The sequence below is a fragment of the Ascaphus truei genome, chromosome 5 (genome assembly GCF_040206685.1).
Source record: "Ascaphus truei isolate aAscTru1 chromosome 5, aAscTru1.hap1, whole genome shotgun sequence".
In the NCBI taxonomy this organism is placed as follows: Eukaryota; Metazoa; Chordata; class Amphibia; order Anura; family Ascaphidae; genus Ascaphus; species Ascaphus truei.
The window spans coordinates 199,324,905-199,349,229 of NC_134487.1; the positions used below are offsets into that span (position 1 = coordinate 199,324,905).

Below are 24,325 nucleotides of genomic sequence, written 5' to 3' on the forward strand. Positions count from 1 at the left end.
GCCCGTGGGATGAATAGTTCTTTTGAAAGCTCCTTGTATTGTCCCTGAATATATTTGTATATAGTTATCATATCCCCTCTGAGACGCCTCTTTTCTAATGTAAATAAATCTAATTTAGCTAGCCTCTCCTCATAAGTTAGAATGTCCATCCCCTTTATTAATTTGGTGGCTCTTCTCTGCACTCTCTCTAGTTCCATAATGTATTTTCTTAGGATTGGTGCCCAAAATTGTACTCCATATTCAAGGTGTGGTCTTACTAATGCTTTGTAAAGGGACATAATTATGTTTACTTCCCTTCCATCCATTGCCCGTTTGATGCAAGATAAGATCTTGTTTGCCTTTGCAGCTACTGCATGACATTGGGCACTATTGCTAAGCTGGCTGTCTACAAGCACTCCTAAATCCTTCTCCATCAAGGATTCCTCCAATATATCTCCATTTAATTTGTAAGTCGCCTTTTTATTCTTGCATCCCAAATGCATAACCTTACATTTATCTGTATTAAACCTCATTTGCCATTTACCTGCCCACGTTTCCAGTCTCTCCAAGTCCTTCTGAAGAGAAATTACATCCTGCTCTGATTCTATTATCTTACACAATTTAGTATCATCAGCAAAGATGGAGACTTTGCGCTCGATCCCAACCTCAAGGTCATTAATAAACAAGTTAAAAAGCAGGGGTCCCAGTACTGATCCTTGAGGTACTCCACTCACGACTTTAGCCCAACCTGAAAAAGTTCCATTTATGACAACCCTCTGTTGTCTGTCCTTTAACCAGTTTTCAATCCAGGTGCATATATTATTACTGAGTCCAATTTTCTTTATTTTGTACACCAACCTCTTGTGTGAAACCGTATCAAAAGCCTTTGCAAAATCTAAGTAGACCACATCAACTGCATTACCATGGTCTAAATTCCTACTTACCTCCTCAAAGAAACAAATAAGGTTAGTTTGGCAAGATCTATCCTTCATAAATCCATGCTGACTATTACTAATAATTTTGTTTTCCATTAGGTATTCCTGAATATTATCCCGTATTAAACCTTCAAGTAGTTTCCCTACTATTGAAGTCAGGCTTACAGGTCTGTAATTCCCCGGGTGTGATCTAGCTCCCTTTTTAAATATAGGCACCACATCTGCTTTACGCCAATCTTGTGGTACTGAGCCTGTGGAAATGGAGTCCTTGAATATTAAATATAATGGTTTTGCTATTACTGAGTTTAACTCCTTGAGAACTCTTGGATGTATGCCATCGGGGCCAGGTGCCTTATTTACATTAATTTTTTCAAGTCGCTTATGAACTTCTTCCTCAGTTAACCAATTGGTCATTAATATGGAGGTTGTGGCTTCCTCCTGTGGCACTACTATTGAACTTCATTCTTCCCTGGTAAACACAGAGGCAAAGAATTTGTTTAATACCTCTGCTTTTTCCTTATCTCCAATAATCTGCCTACCCATCTCACACTGAAAGGGTCCTATATTTTCTTTTCTCATTTTTTTGTTATTAAGGTACTTAAAGAACTTTTTAGGGTTGACCTTACTTTCTATTGCAATCCTTTTTTCATTATCCATTTTTGTTAATTTAATTGCCCTTTTGCAATTTTTGTTACATTCCTTATAATTCTGATACAATGTCTCTGTCCCTTCTGACTTAAAGAATCTAAACGCCTTCCTCTTCTTGTCCATTTCCTCCCCTACCTGTTTATTTAGCCACATTGGTTTTGACTAATTTCTTTTATACTTATTACCCAAGGGTATACACTGACGAGTGTGCTTTTCTAACAATGTTTTAAAGACTGCCCATTTATCTTCTACATTTTTCCCTGCAAAAACATCATCCCATTGTATTACTACTAGATTAGACCTCAGTTTATTAAAATCTGCCTTACTAAAGTTTAAGGTCTTTGTTGAACCCAAGAAATCTATTTTTTTGATAATTTATTTCAAATGAGACCATGTTATGCACTGTTACCCAAATGTTCCAGGACTTGAATATTTGTTATTACTTCTACATTGTTTGATATGACCAAATCCAGAACTGCCCCTCTCCTGGTTGGTTCCTCAATAATTTGGGTCATATAATTATCTTTAAGCACCCCCAAAAACCTCTTTCCTTTTGTTGTAACGCTAATCTCATTGCCCCAGTCTATGTCTGGATAATTAAAATCCCCCATTATGCAAACATGACCCAGTTTTGATGCCTTCTCCATTTGCAAATGTATTTTAGCTTCCTCAATCTCACAGATATTTGGTGGTTTATAGCATATTCCCACAAACATTTTCTTTATACTTTTACCTTCACTGCTAATTTCTATCCACAAGGTCTCTACATTTTCATCATTCCCTTCATAGACATCATCCCTTATAATAGGTTTTAGATCTGGTTTAACATATAGACATACTCCACCTCCCCTTCTATTTGTTCGATCCTTCCGAAAAAGAGAATACCCATTTAATTTAACTGTCCAGTCATGAGTTTATCCCACCATGTTTCAGTAATGCCTATGATATCATACTGCTCCCTTGTAGCTATTAATTCAAGCTCCCCCATTTTATCTGTCAGGCTTCTTGCATTAGCAAGCATGCATTTAAGTTTTTTTCCAGCCTGTACTATTATCTTATCTGCTCCTTCCTTTCTGCTCCCACTTGGTTTAGTCTTTAGAAGTTTTCTAGTATTATCTCTATTTACTATGGGTATCTCACTGCTTATCAAACGTGCACTTGCCCCCATTCTACCTCCATACCACCTTGTATCCTCATCTATTCCATTTAGTTAATTATCTGTTTCATTCCCCTCCCCCCTCCATCTTAGTTTAAAATCTCCTCCAACCTTTTTAGCATTCTCCCCCCTAGCACAGAAGATCCCTCTTCATTGAGGTGCAATCCGTCAAATCCTCTCTCTCTCTCTGTCTGTCTCTCTCTATCTCTCTGTCTCTCTCTATCTCTCTGTCTCTCTCTCTGTCTGTCTCTGTCTGTCTCTCTCTATCTCTCTCTATCTCTCTGTCTCTCTCTATCTCTGTCTCTCTCTATCTCTCTGTCTCTCTATCTCTCTATCTCTCTGTCTCTATCTCTATCTGTCTCTCTCTATCTGTTTCTCTATCTCTCTCTATCTGTCTCTCTATCTCTCTCTATCTCTCTCTATCTATCTCTCTATCTCTCTATCTCTCTCTATCTGTCTCTCTCTATCTGTCTCTTTGTCTCTGTCTGTCTGTCTCTCTCTGTCTGTCTCTCTGTCTGTCTCTCTCTGTGTCTGTCTCTTTCTGTGTGTCTGTCTCTCTCTCTGTGTCTCTCTCTCTGTGTCTCTCTCTCTGTCTCTTTCTCTCTGTCTCTCTCTCTCTGTCTGTCTCTCTCTTTCTCTCTGTATCTATCTATCTCTCTGTATCTCTCTGTTTCTCTCTCTCTGTCTCTCTCTGTCTCTCTCTATCTCTCTCTATCTCTGTCTCTCTTTATCTCTGTCTCTCTCTGTCTCTGTCTCTCTCTCACTCTCTCTCACTCTCCTCTCTCCCACTCTCTCTCTCTCCCACTCTCTCCCACATCCTCTCCCACTCTCTGCTCTCCTCTCTCCCACTCTCTCTCTCCCCACTCTCTCTCTACCACTATCTCTTTCTCTCCCACTCTCTCTCTATCTCTCTGTCTCTCTCTATCTCTCTGTCTCACTCCCTCTCTCTGTTTCTCTGTCTCTCTCTCTATCTCTCTCACTCTCTCTCTCTCTCTCTCTCTCTCACTCTCTCTCCCACTCTCTCTCTCTCCCACTCTCTCTCTCTCTCCCACTCTCTCTCTCTCCCACTCTCTCTCCCACTCTCTTCTCTCCCACTCTTTCTCTCCCACTCTCTCTCTCTCTCTCTCTCTCTCTCTCTCCTCTCTCTCTCTCTCTCTCCCAATCTCTCTCTCTCTCCCCCACACACTCTCTCTCTCTCCCCCCCCACACGCTCTCTCTCTCTCCCCCCCCACACGCTCTCTCTCTCTCCCCACACTCTCTCTCCCCCACTCTCTCTCTCTCTCTCCCCCACACTCTCTCTCTCCCCCACTCTTTCTCTCTCTCTCCCCCACACTCTCTCTCTCCCACACTCTCCCTCTCTCCCACACTCTCCCTCTCTCTCACACTCTCTCTCTCTCCACACACTCTCTCTCCCACACTCTCTCTCCCACACTCTCTCTCCCACACTCTCTCTCCCACACTCTCTCTCTCTCTCTCTCTCTCTCCCCCGCACTCTCTCACACTCTGGATCTGGATATCTTAACTGCCCCTATACTACACTGAAATAACCCTATACTGCTTCCAGATCTGACTCAAGCTTCACACGGAAGACATCGGAACCCCCCCTAACCCATAAGACAGGTAGGGAACACCTCTCCTCCAATGTATAACATTGCGGGAATGAGGGTACCTGGACATTGAGGGGACTACGGATCAGGTAAGATCCCAGGCGGGATTGTTGCTTTAGATATTGTGAAGCGGGGACGTCCAGACACTGGTTAAGGGGTTCAGGAAACTAGTCATTCACACCTGGCTTTTATTTCTAGATCTGACATTTATACACACACACACACACAACAAACACGTAACAAGGACTAATTGTAGTATAATTTAATACAATAAATTCATTTATGTCAAAAACGAATGTTGTTCTGACTAGGAATTTATTACATGTATTTTATTTATATATTTTATTTTAAAGCGGGGTTGGGGGCGGGACTAGGGCGGGGGTTGGGGGCGGGACTAGGGGCAGGGTTGGGGGCGGGACTAGGTGGCAAGTAGATTTTTTGGTTGGACGAGTAGATTTTTGGGTGATTTGTCGAACACTGTATATATATACACGCATGTATATATATACATGTGTGTGTGTATATATATATATATATATATATACAGTGTTTGACAAATCACCCAAAAATCTACTCGTCCAACCAAAAAATCTGTGTGTGTTGTGTGTGTGTGTGTGTGTGTGTGTGTGTGTGTGTGTGTGTGTGTGTGTGTGTGTGTGTGTGTGTGTGTGTGTGTGTGTGTGTGTGTGTGTGTGTGTGTGTGTGTGTGTGTGTGTAAGTGTGTGTAAGTGTGTGTAAGTGTGTAAATGTCGGATCTAGAAATAAAAGCCAAAGGTGAATGACTACTTTCCTGAACCCCTTAACCAGTGTCTGGACGTCCCCGCTTCACAATATCTAAAGCAGCAATCCCGCCTGGGATCTTACCTGATCCGCAGTCCCTCAATGTCTAGGTACCTCATTCCCGCAATGTTATAAGTTGGAGGGGAGGTGTTCCCTACCTGTCTTCTGGGTTACGGGGGATTCCGATGTCTTCCGTGTGAAGCTTGAGTCATATCTGGAAGAAAGCAGTATAAGTTATCTTGGTGTAGTATAGGACAGTTAAGATATATAGGGTAAATAAGATATCCAGATACAGAGAGGGGAGACAGGGGGAGAGAGGGGGAGAGAGGGGGAGAGAGGGGGAGAGAGGGGCAGAGAGAGGGGCGGAGAGAGAGGGGGAGAGAGAGGGGGAGAGAGAGGGGGAGAGAGAGGGGGAGAGAGAGGGGGAGAGAGAGGGGGAGAGAGAGGGAGGGTAGAGAAAGACCAGAGACGGGAGACCAGAGAGAGAGGGGAGACCAGAGAGAGAGGGGAGACGGGGGAGACCAGAGAGAGGGGAGACCAGAGAGAGTGGAGACCAGAGAGAGGGGAGATGGGGGAGACCAGAGAGAGGGGAGATGGGGGAGACCAGAGAGAGGGGAGACGGGGGAGACCAGAGAGAGGGGAGATGGGGGAGACCAGAGAGAGGGGAGACGGGGGAGACCAGAGAGAGGGGGGAGACCAGAGAGAGGGGAGACTGGGGAGACCAGAGAGGGGGGAGACCAGAGAGAGGGGAGACCATAGAGCGGAGACCAGAGACCAGACAGAGGGGAGACGGGGAGACCAGAGAGGGGAGACGGGGTGACTGACTGACCGGGGCAGGGGTGACTGACTGACCGGGGCAGGGGTGACTGACTGGCCGGGGCAGGGGTGACTGACTGACCGGGGCAGGGGTGACTGAATGACCGGAGCAGGGGTGGGTGACTGACCGGGGCAGGGGTGGGTGACTGACCGGGGCAGGGGTGGGTGACTGACCGGGGCAGGGGTGGGTGACTGACTGGGGCAGGGGTGGGTGACTGACTGGGGCAGGGGTGGGTGACTGACCGGGGCAGGGGGGGTGACTGATTGGGGCAGGGGGATAGCTCTGGTGTCACACACATACTCCCATACACATTCTCCCATATATACACAGACACAAACACACACACACATATATATATATACACACACACACACACACACACACACACACACACACACACACACACACACACACACACACACACACACACACACACACACTCCCATATTTACACACACACACACACACACACACACACACACACACATACACACACACACACACACACACATACACACACACCTATATATACACACACACACACATTCTCCCATGCACACGCACACTTACTCTCTCTCTACACACCTTTTGGAAAGGCCGCGACCAGCACCATAACGCTCCCCCCCCCCCACCTGCCCATCTCCTGCTCCGCGGGGACATCCCCGCTCCCATCTCCCGCCGCGCTCTCTGACAGGGGACCGGGGGGAAGCGGGGGGGGAAGCAGGGACATGAGGGGGCATCCCCGCTCCCATCACCCGCCGCGCTCTCTGACGCTGGACCGGGGGGAAGCGGGGGGGGAAGCAGGGGCATGAGAGGGCATCCCCGCTCCCATCACCCGCCGCGCTCTCTGACACGGGACCGGGGGGAAGTGGGGGGGGGGAAGCAGGGACATGAGGGGGCATCCCTGCTCCCATCACCCACCGCGCTCTCTGACACGGGACCGGGGGGAAGCGGGGGGGGGGGGAAGCAGGGACATGAAGTGGCATCCCCGCTCCCATCACCCGCCACTCTCTCTGACACGGGACCGGGGGGGAAGCGGGGGAAGCAGGGACATGGGAGGGCATCCCCACCATGATCTCCATAACTGTGGGCAGCAGGAGCGCCGGGGAGGAGAGGGAGGTGGGGGAAGGCACAGATAATACTTACTGTGTCCTCCATGGGAAAAGAATGGCTGCTCATTGGGGGCGGGCTCATATAGAGCCTGGCCACGCGCCCACAAAGCCTGGGAGCGCGCGCCAATCAGCTGTCAGGTAGGGGGAGTTTTTTTTTTTTTTCAGCCAGCGCGAGCAGGGATATTTCAGCGTGAGCAGGGAAAATTTAAAAAAACAAACACGTGTGCTGCTTGGGCCAATATTTACTCAGCCGGGGGTTAAATCCTCTCGCCCCGGGCGTGTAAATGTATATGATTGACGAACACTGTATATACACACACACACATATATATATATATATATATACAGGGGATTGCTGCTTTAACAGGTAGGTTAAGTGTGCATTTTCATCACAACTATACAAAACAGTTTACACTAGTGAAATAAGTGAGCACATAAAAAAGTAGTATGTAATTCATGCTTAGTTATTCAATGTAAGTATTATCATTTTGCATGCTGGGTACGCACCATCATTCCATTTTCTCCCGGCTGTCCTTGTAAACCCTGAAAAAATAAATATAAATTTTCATGTAATCGTATATATAAATGGCAATGTAAGTATGCATATGCTTCATATCAAAATTAACATGAAAAATACTTTGCTAGGTTATAAAATAGGAATAAAATATATCAGTCCTTGCATTTAATATAATTGAATTTAGTTATTAGGCTAAATTATTTACCTACAGATAAAAATCAATGGAAATGTTTTTGTTAATTATTGCTGCAAATCTCTCTAAATACCAGACGATTGCAACCATGTTTCCTGGTTGATATCCATATACTGTAGTTAGCAGATTTGATGTACATTATAACAGGGCCGCCAACAGCTTTCCGTGAGACCAGGACTAGAGTTTCCACCTCTCAATGGCTCTGCAAGTCTTCCTCCTATTTTTCATACAATCCCACCTCTCTATTTCCTCTCTCTTTCCCCAATCCTCTTTTTCATCACACGACAACAAAAAACAGTTTACACTAGTAAAGTGGTATGGATAAATAATTGAGCACACAAAAATAATAGTATGTAATTCATGCTTAGTTATTACATTTAAGTATGATAATTTTGCATGTGGTGTAGGCACCATCATTTCATTTACTCTGGGCTGTCCTTGCAAACCCCCTCTTTCTCTCTCTCCATCCACCATATCTCTTTCTGTCCATCTCCCATCTCTCCCTCATATCCCTTCCTCCCTCCCTCCCTCCCTAATGTCTCTTTCCCCCCCCCCTCATATATTTTTCCCTCCCCATCTCTCTCTCCCTCCCCATCTCTCGTTTCCTCTCCCCCTCCTCATCTTCTCCCCCATCTCTTTCCCTCCCCCTCTATCTCACCCTCTCCCCTGTATTTCTCACCCCCCCCCCCTCCATTTCTGGCAGGCTTGACTTCCGACATCGGGCAAATGCATGGGGGTTGGGCCCCGACGGTCTAATTTGGAGGTTGCTCTCGACTTTTGGGCAGGCCGAACTTCCAAAATCAGCCAGCCAGACCCCCGGAGCCAATAGGCTCCTGACACACTCACCCCCTGTTGGTGGCCCTGAATTATGAGAAATATAGGAATCAAACATTTGTATTACTGTATTTGTGTTTTTGGCTGACTTTTATATCATACTAAGAAAGAGTTCCCTAGTGCACTGTATATCACTGAAAATAATAAATACACCAAGTACATGTGCTATGTTCAGTACAATGAAGTAAGGGAGTCAGAAAAACTAACTAAAATATACAGTATATGTAAGTGAAAATATATGAATTTGTAGTGGCATGAGTATTGAAAACCGCATGAGAACAGCTGTTAAGTTAAATCATGTAGCAAAATACATTATATAAAATATTAAATTTTCACTTTATTAGACCTAATGAAACTGCAAGCACTCAACAATGTAGCAAATTCTACTTAATATTTTTTGATAATTATTATAGTTATGTTCAATATAAATTCTCACATTTGCAAAGGTATTACAGTATTTGATCATTAATTTGCAATTTGGGAGGGTTAATATGCAACAGAAGGTTTTAGGGCAATGTTTGGAGACCCATCATAGTGGAAATTAATGAAATTCTATATCTGAGGCATGCAACACAATAAGTGTATTGCTCATTCTTAGAAGACTGATAAATAAAATAGTTATTTTAAGGGTATATATATATATATATATATATATATAGCAAATGGAAATATTACTGTATGCCCATTTGCATGTCTTAGACAGGTCTGCAACCCCGCCTTTCACCATTATCACCCAGCACACAGCACTTCCACTGCAGCAAGGGATTCTGGGAAATGACATGCAAATGAGCACACAGTGTCACCTTTTGCTTCAAAACCATTTTAACATGGTTCCCTATAGGCTTAAGCTTGCTGCATGGTCAGAGCTTTGAGCACAGCCAGGGTTAAGATGCATAGCCAGTAAACCCACCCACAGACAGCCGTTTCGACCTTAATGGGTCTCATCAGTGTGGGGTTGGTTATACTGGCTATGAAAAAATAAAGCAATGAGGATGGGTTTTACCATACTTAGTTACGTTATGGTGGGTAAAAAAAGTGACAAAATCCTCCACATATATATACAGTATATACACTAAGTTTAACCTATAACTGTACTGAATAAAGAGCATATACTATTATTATTAAATATTTTAGTTAATGTATTTACAATAAAAGTAGATCTTACAGGTACACCCTCTGGTCCTTTTGGTCCATCCTTCCCTGTGTCTCCAGGAGGTCCCCTGACTCCTGGGATTCCTGGAGTTCCAGGTAGGCCGGGAGGTCCAACTTGACCTTGCTCACCCTATGAAAAGTTAATATAAAGAAAGGCAGTGCTTTAAAAATAACAGAAATATAAAATTCACGAAATGTAGTGTGTATCAAGTGTAGCCATACTAAGTATGTTATCCTAAAGCATTAATATCTGACTCTTGAATGGTGTGAGTTATGTTTAAAGTAGATTTAAATGATGAATGAAAATAATATTTTCCATTCTGCAAATTTTTTAAACACAGAAGATTTAATTCAGCTTTGGTGACACTAAAACATTACCATAAGAATTAGTTATATATTTTTTTTTTTTTTTAAATAATACGGTGCTTTCTAATGAGGTATTCCGATACACATATGCATTTATAATACAGTAAGTGCATATAACATTAAATAGCAGATCAACTCCCCTTTAATTAAATAACTATCCAAAATACACAGGTACTGTAGTTCTAAGGAGTTTATAAAAAAGAATAAATCGTAAACATTTAAGGCACACACAAGTATTATTATCCCTACTGTTGTAGGGAAAAAACATGTATGGATTGTTTTTAATGATTCACAACTTACAGTAGTGTAAAGTCTTGCTAAATGGTATGGCAAGGACTCATAAACCTACTCACTATAGGCATATTATTAGCGGTAAACCCGAGAAAACAGGCTACCGTGGTGAGAATTCGGTGAGATTTTAATGCGGTAAAATTACTTATAACCATGTCTGTGGTATGTGAATATCAGGCTATCAATAAAAAAAACCTGCAGATTTGTATTACCTACCATAGGCTGGCATAAAACCTTTCTTGACTGTGTATATAATAGCCACTAGATACATCGTTAAGATAACAGTAACATGGAGTAGGTGATAAAAACTAAATTATATAAACATTGTATTTACAATATTGGACACTTCGTAGCACAAGTGGTGAACTAGGCACGGTAAACCAATGGTTAATTCCCCGCTCCCCCAACATCTATAAAGTAGCTAATACAGTCCCTACACTAACACCACTAACTAACGTCACCCCTCCACCTGCACCTGCACTGCATGGGCCTTCAAACCCTGGCTACTTGGGTTATTAAGGGATTGATATGGTAAAATATTCCATACATTGTGTTCATAATGTTACTTATGTTAATTGTTGGTGGGATTGTTAACCCTTTTATGCCCCTTGCAAGACATTCCTTGGAAACCTAGCATGCATCTGAGCTATTCAATTAATTTTCTAACAAAGGATACTAAGTTACTATTATTATTATATAACCCTATGCTTCAATTAGTTTGCTACAGTATTTGCATGTGGATTTTTGGTCTTAATGGAGCAAATTGTGATAGTGTGTACCATAGATTTCCTCCACTATCACCAAATACCTGCACGCAAATTAGGCCAGTAACAAACGGCTATCGTGCATACAGTATATTCTTCTTAGGCAATTGATTGGTAAATTGGCAAAATGCAGTTAAGTATTTTTTCTTAACACCAAATATAAATGATGTACAAGCCTTTAGTAAACCCTATGTGGAAAATGCTGTTTAAATTATTGTATGCAAAATTAAACATAATTATTATAATAAAGAAACAATTTCACGTGTACCATAGTAGCCATGAATCAAAAAAGAAACCCAGTGTATGGATAGTACTAGTAACCCAGTGTGAGTAGAGAAGTGTAGAAGAAAAAATGTGGTTTTATAAATAACTCCCATTAGCCTTACTGCATCATCTTTGAATCAGCCAAAGATTGTTATATAACCAACCAAACTTGAAAACTACATGAGATTTTAAAAATACTTTTCCCCTAAAATCTGGAATTTATGCTCTTTTGGTTTGCAAGTATGGTACATGTGACAGTCACATTCTATGAAAGCTCATGCATATGAAATGCAGGAATAGAAATCAACAGAAAAAAAAACCCCAGAAGTAAAATGTAGTGTATAAACTACCTTAATGATTCTGCGGTTAAAAACATTCTGGTCATTAGAAAGAAATCCATGATTGAGTCGAGGAAAAGCCATCTAGCCGAGAACGTGAGATAGGAAGGAAGAAAGAAGTTCACAGGAGTTAAAAGCTAGGACTGAAAAGTTAATAAAGAAAAAAAAGATAATGCAAACAAAAAAGTAATCAAAAGAAAGCGTGACAATAAGAAATGTTGCCTTTCATACACTTAAAATAGTGACTCAGGAAATAATGCCACATTATTTCTAGGACCGAAGGAGACATGAAAGTACAGTAAGGCCCAGATCCACAGAGCGAATTAACTCAGGGCTCACAATGGACTTGTATAAAAATCCCTAACAGTTGAGAGAGAGAGAGAGAGACTTGTGTTAACTTTAATAGACCTCTGTGGATTTACGTTGTTAGGAGGAATGCCTCTTCTGCATACCATTATCACTAATGCCTCTTATATTTAATGCAACACCCTTTCCAGCCGAAGACGGGACTTAACTTTACGTTAGTGAGCTTTCATGAGGTACGTTAACACCTAATGAGGCATTCACCTAGGTTAAAGCCCTGTTATGTCAATAACGAACCTCTGTGGATCTGGACTTAATTCCTCCCCTACTTGAACCACAGTGTTTAATATGACTGAAATTAAAAATTGAAGAAAAAAAACCCATTAATTCTTACAATTGAAATCTGACACGATTTAAAAGTCATCGCAATTGATGTCTGGCAAAATGTAAAGGTACTGACAAACAAGGGATACCTGGACCTGGAAGCAATCTCTAAACTTCTGGGCCTCTAAATAAAGGCGTAATCAATTAAGTGTTTGCTTTAGCCTCATCCCACCCTGTCCTTATCAGAGAACTAATAGCAACAGAGAGAGGGGGTTTTGACTTTGCAGACTCTTGATAAATACAGAGTGACATCAAACAAAAGGGTTCGACAGAGGAAATCAAACCCCGTAGAAAAATTAACTCTAAAAAAGGATTTTTAAAATACTTCTAGGTGTTGGTAAAAAAAAAAAAAGGCAACAATCACCCAGATTTAACCACATTACACATTGGTACACTTTGCTCCTAGGAGGAACTGCTCCTTTAAATAACAACCACTGGATATCTGACCTAGACCATTTTTAGCAAACTTTGCTTGGCCATGTTCTTCGATATAACTACTGAGTGTATAACACAGTGGCTTATGTGCTATATACATATACCATTAATACCAAAAGAGGCCTGTATAGCAAGCTCAAAATAAGTAGTTTTTTGTCCCATTAGAGTAAAAGAATCACTTTGGACCACCATTTTTTTTGTACATGCCATGCCGTTGATGGCACGGATTGAGAAATTTTAGGTTAGCAAATAGCTGCACACAAGTGCAAATAAAAATTGGATTTCGATGCCAAATTTTCGCTGTTTGCTACACTTTGTACATAGGCTCCACAGACTCTTTATTTTGTTGTGTCAAGATTTTTGTGATAAAAAGAAATATAAACCTTAATAAAATATGCATGCTATGTTTCAAGGTCGTTATTTGACTTTTTACATATGACCCATAGTTTTCTGTTTCAAATTACATCCGATATGTTGCGTCGCATAATGGATTGATACAATTTAAATTAAAACAGAATTGTGTATTTTTTATTTTATAAGTGGTATTAGTACAGTACATTTCAATTAATAATTGTATATATGTTATAATACCCATACTGTGAACATAATACATAACATCCGTGCGCTAACCACACAGACCGACTTTGTAGAATTAATTTTTTTGATGCCTATATATATACTTTTTTTTTTAAATTCATACCATTTACATCTGTGTGTCATAGATAAAAGGTTAAAGCACGACTACAAAAGGAGGCTTTTTGGAGTTTTACCCTGGACTCAGTATACCCAAGAGGGTTACATGACTTCTATCGCTCAATAGCTTTTTGGACACTAGATAAACACTCTATTAACCTTTATCATGTCTTGATTTTCAGATTACCTACATGCTGCTGCTGCTGTTCACCTATTGATTCTGCTATTGTTCAGCTAATTTTTTCCATTGGAGGTTGGTACTACAGTTAGTAATATAACTTGTACTTCTATTTTAACTTAGTTAATAGTTTTAACTTAGTTACAGTTATTAGTTAGATCTTTATTAGACACTAAGTAGGGGTGTTATGATACAATGTGGGCCCGTTTATTGATTGGACATTTTTTTCTTACATGGAGTTCATCCCTCAAGTGACAGCCTGCAGAATGAGTAGCACCACCGCTCCCCTATGATCCCAAAGGATGCATACCAGCGCATACACTGCGCATGCGCAAAGCAATGCAACACTAAGGTGAAGGACACTTCGTTGAGGATGACATCAGCGCGTACCAGCGCATGCACTGCGCATGCTCAAAAGACATAGTAACGCTACAGCAAAGAGCAGGAGACCATGACGAGGATGACGTCACCGCGGCAGCACACAAACATTATCGGATGATTGGAGAAGCACAACAAGGAGGCGGGTCACCCAGGCATTCAGCTAACTGGCCAGAACGGCGCCAATGGAGAGCTAGGACCAATCAGAGGACCCGAAGAGGAAACGCCCCGCACAATGATGTCACAGGACAAATCACATCTCAGACATTCATTGGAATGTGGAAGAGCAATAAGGACACAAACAGACACACATGGGGTAATGAGGGGGTGTTTTGAGTTATTCACTTTGCATGGGACTATTTATATTGGACTATTTTGCCATTCATTGCCAATCACTTGATAAAGAACTCTGTGTAGTTCAAAACGTCGTGCCTCTGACAGAATAAATGTAATTTCTAAAATCTGAAGTGCCCTGGATTTCCCTTCCTTGCTCATACTTAGGAATTCTCCAGGCAGGTTTTCGCCTGAACCAAGGTGCACCGGTACCAAAACGCAAGTATTTTGCTGTTATTGTATTATTTATGGTGTGCTAGACTGATCCTTTACTACACTGTCATAGATATCAAACATGTTTTTGTGCCAATATACCCGACTAAAAACATGTTTGATGCTCAAGGTTCCCATTGAAAAAAAAAAGTTAGTACATTGGATTCTATGGGACCACTTTCCTCACTAAATATGGTGCAATTGTATTGCTCCAGTTTTACAGCTGGGAGAATGTTATGGGTCTTCTTATTATTTATTTTTAAGGCCTAATCTGTTATAAATGTAAATAAAATTATGTGTGCATTAAAGTTAATATGCATATGTACTATGCAGTGGCGTAGCTAGACATGCGAGGGACTCCGGACAAACATTTTTTCAGGACCCCGTTAAAATTAATAATGACTGCAATTTTTTTTCTCCCTCTCCGTTATCCTCTCTATCTGATCATCCCTCCTCATCTCTCCCCAGCTCTCCCCCCATCACCACCTCCCCCCTCATCATCATCCGCTCTCCCCCCATTATCATCAGTTCTCCCCCTTATCATCATCTTCATGAGCTATCCCCACATCATCAGCTCTCCTCCTCCTCATCTTCAGCTCTCTCCCTCATCCTCATAAGCTCTCCCCTCATCATCATCAGTTCATCAGATTTCCCCCTCATCATCTTTATCAGATCACCCCATATAATCAGATTTCCCCCACATAATCATCAGATCTCCCCCTTATCATCATCAGATCTCCCCATCAGATCTCTCCCCCCCTCCTTCTCCATGCCTACTTGTGGTAATGGAAACATGTGCGGGGAGATGGTATGCGGCGGTGGAGGCGGGCCCCTGGTGTTACAGGATAAGCCGGTATCAGAATCAGCATCTGAGGCAGAGCAGGACGGCATGAGGTGAGGAGAGCGCTCTAGCAGCAGACACCAGAAGTAAGAAAAACCTCTGGGTCAGACCGCTGGGGCACGCTCCTTCCCTGCCACCCTGCTCTGCCTCTGTAACAAGTGCTGATTCTTCTACCGGCTTATTCTTTAATGACAGGGGCCCGCCACCACCGCATACCATCTCCCCCCACCTGTCTCTACAAGGGGGGAGAGCAGGCCCCCCAAGTGCATCGGCCCCTGGACTTTGCCTGGGCTATTGCTACGTCCCTGGTATTATAACTATTTGTACAGTATACTGTTTCTCCAAACACAGTGTATGAGCTTTTATATATAGACTGTAATTATTTTACCTGCCTAACTGCCTTACCTGAAGTAATTTCCTAGTATACAGTGGGTATACGTAAATGTATGTTTTACAATTTTATCATATGTGTTAAAGTTGTCACATCTACCTCAAATGGAGACGACAAGGATTTTCACTGAGGAGAGAATAGTAGCACCCTTGGGCTATGCTTAAGGTTGCCAAGTGGTGTCTCCAAAAATACTGGACACAACAGTGAAAGGTGCGACATGCTCGAGACACACATCCCACCTCTCTCCGCTCCATGCTATTTCCTCCTCTCCTTGGCCCACGCCCCAGGCTCCTGACACCACCTCCTGATTGGCTGCTGCTGGGTAAAACTAATTTGAGACAATTCTATTTTAGCTGTCATCACTGATATTGGTTCCTTAGTTCGGTCGGCACCTGGGGAACTTGTAGCTGGGATGACCTCCATTACTTGGTTTTCAATGTTCTCAGCTGGAACATAGTTACATAGTTACATAGTAGATGAGGTTGAAAAAAGACGTACGTCCATCAAGTTCAACCTATGCTAAATTCAGACAACAGATACTTTATTCTATATCTATACTTACTTATTGATCCAGAGGAAGGCAAACAAAAAACCCCAGTAAGGGGAAAAATGAATTCCTTCCTGACTCCAAGAAGTGGCAATCGGATTAATCCCTGGATCAACATCCTTCCCATGTATACTTATTTGGTATATCCCTGTATACCTTTCCCATCTAAAAAGATGTCCAACCTTTTTTTGAACAAATCTATTGTATTTGCCATCACAGTCTCCATGGGTAATGAATTCCACATTTTAACTGGCTTTACTGTAAAGAACCCTTTCCTTTGTTGCTGGTGAAATTTCCTTTCCTCCAACCTTAAGGGATGGCCCGAGTCCTTTGTACTGCCCGTGGGATGAATAGTTCTTTTGAAAGCTCCTTGTATTGTCCCTGAATATATTTGTATATAGTTATCATATCCCCTCTTAGACGCCTCTTTTCTAATGTAAATAAATCCAATATAGCTAGCCTCTCCTCATAAGTTAGAATGTCCATCCCCTTTATTAATTTGGTGGCTCTTCTCTGCACTCTCTCTAGTTCCATAATGTCTTTTCTTAGGATTGGTGCCCAAAATTGTACTCCATATTCAAGGTGTGGTCTTACTAATGCTTTGTAAAGGGGCATAATTATGTCTACTTCCCTTCCATCTATTGCCCGTTTGATGCAAGATAAGATCTTGTTTGCCTTTGCAGCTACTTCATGACATTGGGCACTATTGCTAAGCCTGCTGTCTACAAGCACTCCTAAATCCTTCTCCATCAAGCATTCCCCCAATATATCTCCATTTAATTTTTAAGTCGCCTTTTTATTCTTGCATCCCAAATGCATAACCTTACATTTATCTGTATTAAACCTCATTTGCCATTTACCTGCCCACGTTTCCAGTCTCTCCAAGTCCTTCTGAAGAGAAATTTCATCCTGCTCTGATTCTATTACCTTACACAATTTAGTATCATCAGCAAAGATGGAGACTTTGCTCTCGATCCCAACCTCAAGGTCATTAATAAACAAGTTAAAAAGCAGGGGTCCCAGTACCGATCCTTGAGGTACTCCACTCACGACTTTAGCCCAACCTGAAAAAGTTCCATTTATGACAACCCTCTGTTGTCTGTCCTTTAACCAGTTTTCAATCCAGGTGCATATATTATTACGGAATCCAATTTTCTTTATTTTGTACACCAACCTCTTGTGTGAAACCGTATCAAAAGCCTTTGCAAAATCTAAGTAGACCACATCAACTGCATTACCCTGGTCTAAATTCCTACTTACCTCCTCAAAGAAACAAATAAGGTTAGTTTGGCAAGATCTATCCTTCATAAATCCATGCTGACTATTACTAATAATTTTGTTTTCCATTAGGTATTCCTGAATATTATCCCGTATTAAACCTTCAAGTAGTTTCCATACTATTGAAGTCAGGCTTACAGGTCTGTAATTCCCTGGGTGTGATCTAGCTCCCTTTTTAAATATAGGCACCACATCTGCTTTACGCCAATCTTGTGGTACTGAGCCTGTGGAAATGGAGTCCTTGAATATTAAATATAATGGTTTTGCTATTACTGAGCTTAACTCCTTGAGAACTCTTGGATGTATGCCATCGGGGCCAGGTGCCTTATTTACTTAAATTTTTTCAAGTCGCTTATGAACTTCTTCCTCGGTTAACCAATTGGTCATTAATATGGAGGTTGTGGCTTCCTCCTGTGGCACTACTATTGAACCTGATTCTTCCCTGGTAAACACAGAGGCAAAGAATTTGTTTAATACCTCTGCTTTTTCCTTATCTCCAATAATCTGCCTACCCATCTCACACTGAAAGGGTCCTATATTTTCTTTTCTCATTTTTGTGTTATTAAGGTACTTAAAGAACTTTTTAGGGTTGACCTTACTTTCTATTGCAATCCTTTTTTCATTATCCATTTTTGCTAATTTGATTGCCCTTTTGCAATTTTTGTTACATTCCTTATAATTCTGATACGATGTCTCTGTCCCTTCTGACTTAAAGAATCTAAACGCCTTCCTCTTCTTGTCCATTTCCTCCCCTACCTGTTTATTTAGCCACATTGGTTTTGACTTAATTCTTTTATACTTATTACCCAAGGGTATACACTGATAAGTGTGTTTTTCTAACAATGTTTTAAAGACTGCCCATTTATCTTCTACATTTTTCCCTGCAAAAACATCATCCCATTGTATTACTACTAGATTAGACCTCAGTTTATTAAAATCTGCCTTTCTAAAGTTTAACGTCTTTGTTGAACCCAAGTAATCTGTTTTTTTATAATTTATTTCAAATGAGACCATGTTATGATCACTGTTACCCAAATGTTCCAGGACTTGAATATTTGTTATTACAATGTTTGATTGTAATTACATTGTTTGATATGACCAAATCCAGAACTGCCCCTCTCCTGGTTGGTTCCTCAATAATTTGGGTCATATAATTATCTTTAAGCACCCCCAAAAACCTCTTTCCTTTTGTTGTAATGCTAATCTCATTGCCCCAGTCTATGTCTGGATAATTAAAATCCCCCATTATGCAAACATGACCCAGTTTTGATGCCTTCTCCATTTACAAATGTATTTTAGCTTCCTCAATCTCACAGATATTTGGTAGTTTATAGCATATTCCCACAAACATTTTCTTTATACTTTTACCTCCACTGCTAATTTCTATCCACAAGGTCTCTACATTTTCATCATTCCCTTCATAGACATCATCCCTTAAAATAGGTTTTAGATCTGGTTTAACATATAGACGTACTCCACCTCCCCTTCTATTTGTTCGATCCTTCCGAAAAAGAGAATACCCCTCTAAATTAACTGTCCAGTCATGAGTTTCATCCCACCATGTTTCAGTAATGCCTATGATATCATACTGCTCCCTTGTAGCTATTAATTCAAGCTCCCCCATTTTATCTGTCAGGCTTCTTGCATTAGCAAGCATGCATTTCAGGTTTTTTTCAGCCTGTACTATTATCTTATCTGCTCCTTCCTTTCTGCTCCCACTTGGTTTAGTCTTTAGAAGTTTTCTAGTATTATCTCTATTTATTATGGGTATCTCACTGCTTGTCAAACTTGCACTTGCCCCCATTCTACCTCCATACCACCTTGTATCCTCATCTATTCCATTTAGTTCATTATTTGTTTCATTCCCCTCCCCCCTCCATCCTAGTTTAAAATCTCCTCCAACCTTTTTAGCATTCTCCCCCCTAGCACAGAAGATCCCTCTTCATTGAGGTGCAATCCGTCCCTAGAATATAGATGGCACCTCTCAGAAAAGGAGTCCCAGTGCTCTAAAAACCCAAACCCCTCTTTCCTACACCACTTTCTTAGCCATGCATTAACCTCCCTGATCTCTGACTGTCTCCCTGTGGTAGCGCATGGCACTGGTAGTATTTCAGAAAATACTACCTTGGAGGTCCTTGCCTTAAGCTTTTGGCCTAGATCCCTGTAATCATTTTTTAGGACCCTCCATCTTTCTCTAACTTTGTCATTGGTGCCAACATGTACCAAGACCGCAGGGTCAATCCCAGCCCCCCCCAACAATCTGTCTACCCGATCCGCAATGTGCCGAACCCGAGCACCCGGGAGACAACAAACTGTTCGGTTCATGCGGTCCCGGCAACAGATTGCCCTATCTACCTTCCTAATAATGGAGTCCCCTACCACCACAATCTTTCTTTGCATCTGAGCATCCTGAGTCCCCACTGTGCTGGAGGAACTATTCCCCTGGCTGCTAGAGGAATTAGTCTCCCCCAGCCTTGCCATTTCTGCCCCAACATTCCCAATATCTTCACTCAACATGGCAAATCTATTGGGATGTGTCAGCTCAGAAACGACCTGCCTCTCCCTATTGCCCCTGCTTCCCCTTCTAACTGTCACCCAGCTACCTACCTGCTCCTCACTAACAGCAACTAAGATACCTACCTGCTCCTCACTAAAAGTGCCACCATCTGCACCACTAGTCGAAGCAAGGGCCTGCTCAGTGAGCTCTAATTCCCTTTCAAGATTGCCAATGTCCCTCAATATTGCAAGTTGCCTCTTCAGATTAGCAATCTCTGATTCTAAAGAGACCACCTGCTCACACCTCTCACAGCGGTATGCTCCTTGGAACAGCTGCTCCAAGTGCACATACATGTGGCAAGATGTGCATTGAGTGGCATTTTCAATCCTGCTCATTCTAGCAACTATGAAGTTTAGAAGTACTAACAGTAAACTGTACTTCAATAAACTATACCTTGTTTAACTGCTTCCTTGTTCAAACTGCTTCTGGTTCTAACTGCACACACTTTAACCAACAGCACTTCAATCAACCACACAGATTAATCAGTACACGCAAGCTCAGGATTAGTTAGAAGCCTCTGTTTAAATAGGGACTCCCACCAGGTGTGTTAGGTTATAAATTAACTAACCCCACCCACTGCAGGTGTGTTAGGCCAGCCAATTAACCAACCACACCCACTCTGCCTCAGGCAGGAGAAAGGGGAAAAAAAGTTACAGGCTTCAAATTACAGCACACTTTAAAAATAGATTAACCCACTGCACACTCCCCAAAAACATCTTTTCCATTCTTGTCAATCCCACAACGATCTGAGTCTGTTTCCACACTATTTGGCTCCAGTACTTCAACTTGGGTGGGATTCCCATTAACCCCAAGTGCACCCCATGGCGCTTCTCTATTACAGTCGGCAGACTCGTAGGCTTGGACCTTTCTTTATTGATTCCTTAACTTACTCTGGTGGGAGTATTGCTGGATAATCCATGAGGTCTTTCTCAGTTTATGATCACGGACACCCTTCCGTCCCATTCTCATTCGAGACTGCATCTTTACAGTGGCTGTCCTCATGGTAAGGAATCAACTTTGAACCCCATGGGCACTGCAGTACAACTGGATTTTTACTGTGCTACTCCATCGCACCTTGGTCTTCCCATTCCGTGGCTTGTGGAAAGTAGACTGTAGTACTGCAATGGCATTGCAGTCACACTTACATGTGCGCACAACTTGTTCAGGTGGTTCAAACTTTTCAATCTTGTTTTGCAGTTGCTCGGTGTCCACAGCTATCACTGTACCCTTGTCTTCACAGGTATTAGTTTCTGTCGGATACAGATGCTTGGGCATAGTCAATAACTTTTTCCTGTAGAGGAGACAACTGTGATTTACTGGTCCGTACCTCTTCATCAAGAGTCTTCTTCACATGAGGAACCTCCTGCTGGGCAGCAGTAAAGTCCAATGTGTCCTCCAACTCAGTCTTCAGAGCCTAAACCTCCTCGCCCAGGTCACGCTTTTGCTTCTCTGCCTTCTTACTGCCAGCATGCTCAGATTCCAGGTCCTTCTTCAGATCTTGAAGCTGTCCTTCTGCACTTCTTTTTCCACTCAGTGCAACTGCAAGTTCAGCTTCTTTGGAGTTGAGTCGCGATTCCACATCTGCCAGCTGATTCAGAGCAAGACTTAAATCTGTTTCTTTTTTTGTCCTGCAGCAAAATGTAGTGCTTCAGCGAGAAACTTCTGTCTCTTAAATATATCTTGCAATTCTCCTCTTAGGGCCTCGATCTCTTCAATGTGCTTGCTCTGAGTTTTCCTCCACGCATCCTCCATCATACCCAGAGCTCTGCAGATTTTATTGCTAGGATCGTAGCTGCCTCTGTTTTCCATGTCTCTTTCTCTAATTCGCTCAGCTTTCTGTTTATGGCAGTAGCGGTAGCCTTGGTCATCCCAAGGCTAGTCGTCATTCCTGTGACTATTGCGCCAAGCGCTCTGGGCTGTAGCTCATCTCTGGTCTTTTCTGACCCACGCTTTCCTGAACAGACAGGGTTACATTTTTCAGGAGCTTCTGCTGAAAAGACTGTCCTTTTCGTGGGGGCCACATAGGAGTCCTCCTCGTCATCATCATCATCTTCGTCATCCGGCCGGAAGGGACAGTGTCTGGTGTGGTCCAGCTTTTCACACCATAAGCATATCTGGTAAGGTTCCTTTTGCGAGACCACGCCGGGATACCCATTCCTGAAAGGACATTGTTTTTGTGGCAAGGCACATTACACAGAAAACACATTGTGTCTTCCATTTTCTACCTTAAGGGGTATTCTTCCCCTTGACCTCTGGAGGCGCTATTTTCCCAATTCTTCATATCTTTCCAAGTGTATCCTGTAAGCACAATGGGTCATACAAAGTGGGACAGACTTCACTCGCAGGATCTGTTATTTCACTTGTTGGGCAGCCATTTAAAAACCCTGTATTTATTTTCAAACCCCAGAGTTTTCACTGCTCAGTGTTTTTTGGACTGCCCATATTGTCCACCAATTGTGATGCCCACATCACGTTGCTGTCTCTTTAAGTCCCAGAATAAGCCCGGAAACATTGTATTTCTCTATAGGGGGTTTATTTACAGGGTTAAATCATACACCAGGAAAGAAGAGAGACTTCGGCGCAACTGCGCATGACTGATTCAATGAAACTCCCGGATGATCTTCAACCAACTTTATTGATACAACACACAAGGGCAACAGGGGGAGATCGCGGTGTAGCCCTTGTGTGTTGTGTCAATAAAGTTGGTTGAAGATCATCCGGGAGTTTCATTGAATCAGTCATGCGCAGTTGCGCCGAAGTCTCTCTTCTTTCCTGGCAATTCTAGACGGCAGCACGCAGGAGCACACGAGGTGAGCTGGCCCCAGACCGGAGATGCAGCTGAGGTAAGAATCAATTTCCCCCTGCACCGGTCAAAACACTGTGGCCATGCAAAGCTCCCTCACACACAGCTCCATTGACTGAGACACCTAAGGTGATTTTGCTGCACACACAGAAGCGCAAGACAGACTTTTTGGACATTAAATCATACACCAGCAGGTCCACCGTCCCTTTAAGTCAAAAGAAATCATAACAATAACACATATTACTTTTTGGGAAAATCAACTACACTGTAACTTTAGCCTTTCTAACGGCGCTGGACAACTAAACTGGTTCCCAGCCTAAAACATGCCCCATCACATGCAACAACACGGTCTTAGGTACATTAATATGTTACTTAGCTCTTCTCTTTCTGTCGGGGCTCCAGGTAATTCCCTCTGGACCCTGTGAGAGTCCAGAGAATCCCTCCTCTGTAATGCCAAGGTTATGGACCGGACGTTCCCGCTTCAGCGCGGTCTCGTGTTCTTCATTCTTATTCCCTGGGATTCAAACCCAGGCAGTCCCAGCAGGTTCCGCAACCACTGTCCAGCGAGCCTAGGGGACTGTATCATCCTGCTTCCCTTGCTGATACTGTATATAAGTCAATAATGCTAATTACAATTATTTTGAACTGTATCTGCTACTATAATGATGTAGCCTATTCCCTGGGCTATTTCATTAGTCCCAGCTTTGAATTCTCAGAGGATCATTTGTAAAATTAATTATTATTCCTGCTTAGAATTTACTATTTAGTTTACTAGCAAAGGTAAAGGGACATCTCCCACTTTACAGGCCCGTCCCTAGGTTATTTGGCGCCCTTTATTTTGTGTTTTAGTTTAGGTTTATACAATTGAAGCAGGGAGTCTATGGAGCTGAAGTGTGTTAATTTCAGCTCCGGGGTTCCCCTGCTATCCGAGATACTTACCTCCACGGGGGGTACCAGTAGCAGCTCCGGCTAGAATATGAGGGGCTATCAAAATGGCGGCTTTAAAGCTCCCACGTCACGTGGGAAAATAGGAAGCTGTGACATCATCCCTTCCTATTGACCGACGTGACCGGGAGCTTTAAACCTGCGAAGCTGCTACTAGCCTGCCCCTAAGGAGCTAAGTATCTCAGGGAGCAGGGCTTCCCCGAAGCTGAAATGTATAGGTTTCAGCTCTGGATACTCCCCTGCTTCCCACCTAGGGGAGCATTTGCTCCTTTAATTATCACTCAGAATTTTAA

General features: G+C 42.5%; 1 protein-coding gene across 1 annotated transcript in view; it reads right to left on the reverse strand.

Moving 5' to 3' along the window:
• The window catches only part of COL23A1 (collagen type XXIII alpha 1 chain), a 218,110-nt gene that overhangs the window by 130,765 nt on the left and 63,020 nt on the right, over positions 1-24,325 (reverse strand). The window contains exons 6-8 of the mRNA XM_075599144.1: positions 11,766-11,837; positions 9,744-9,860; positions 7,542-7,577 (exon numbers count right to left, since the gene is read on the reverse strand). Coding sequence (XP_075455259.1) covers positions 7,542-7,577; positions 9,744-9,860; positions 11,766-11,837 — 225 coding nt within the window. The remainder of the gene's footprint in view (positions 1-7,541; positions 7,578-9,743; positions 9,861-11,765; positions 11,838-24,325) is intronic.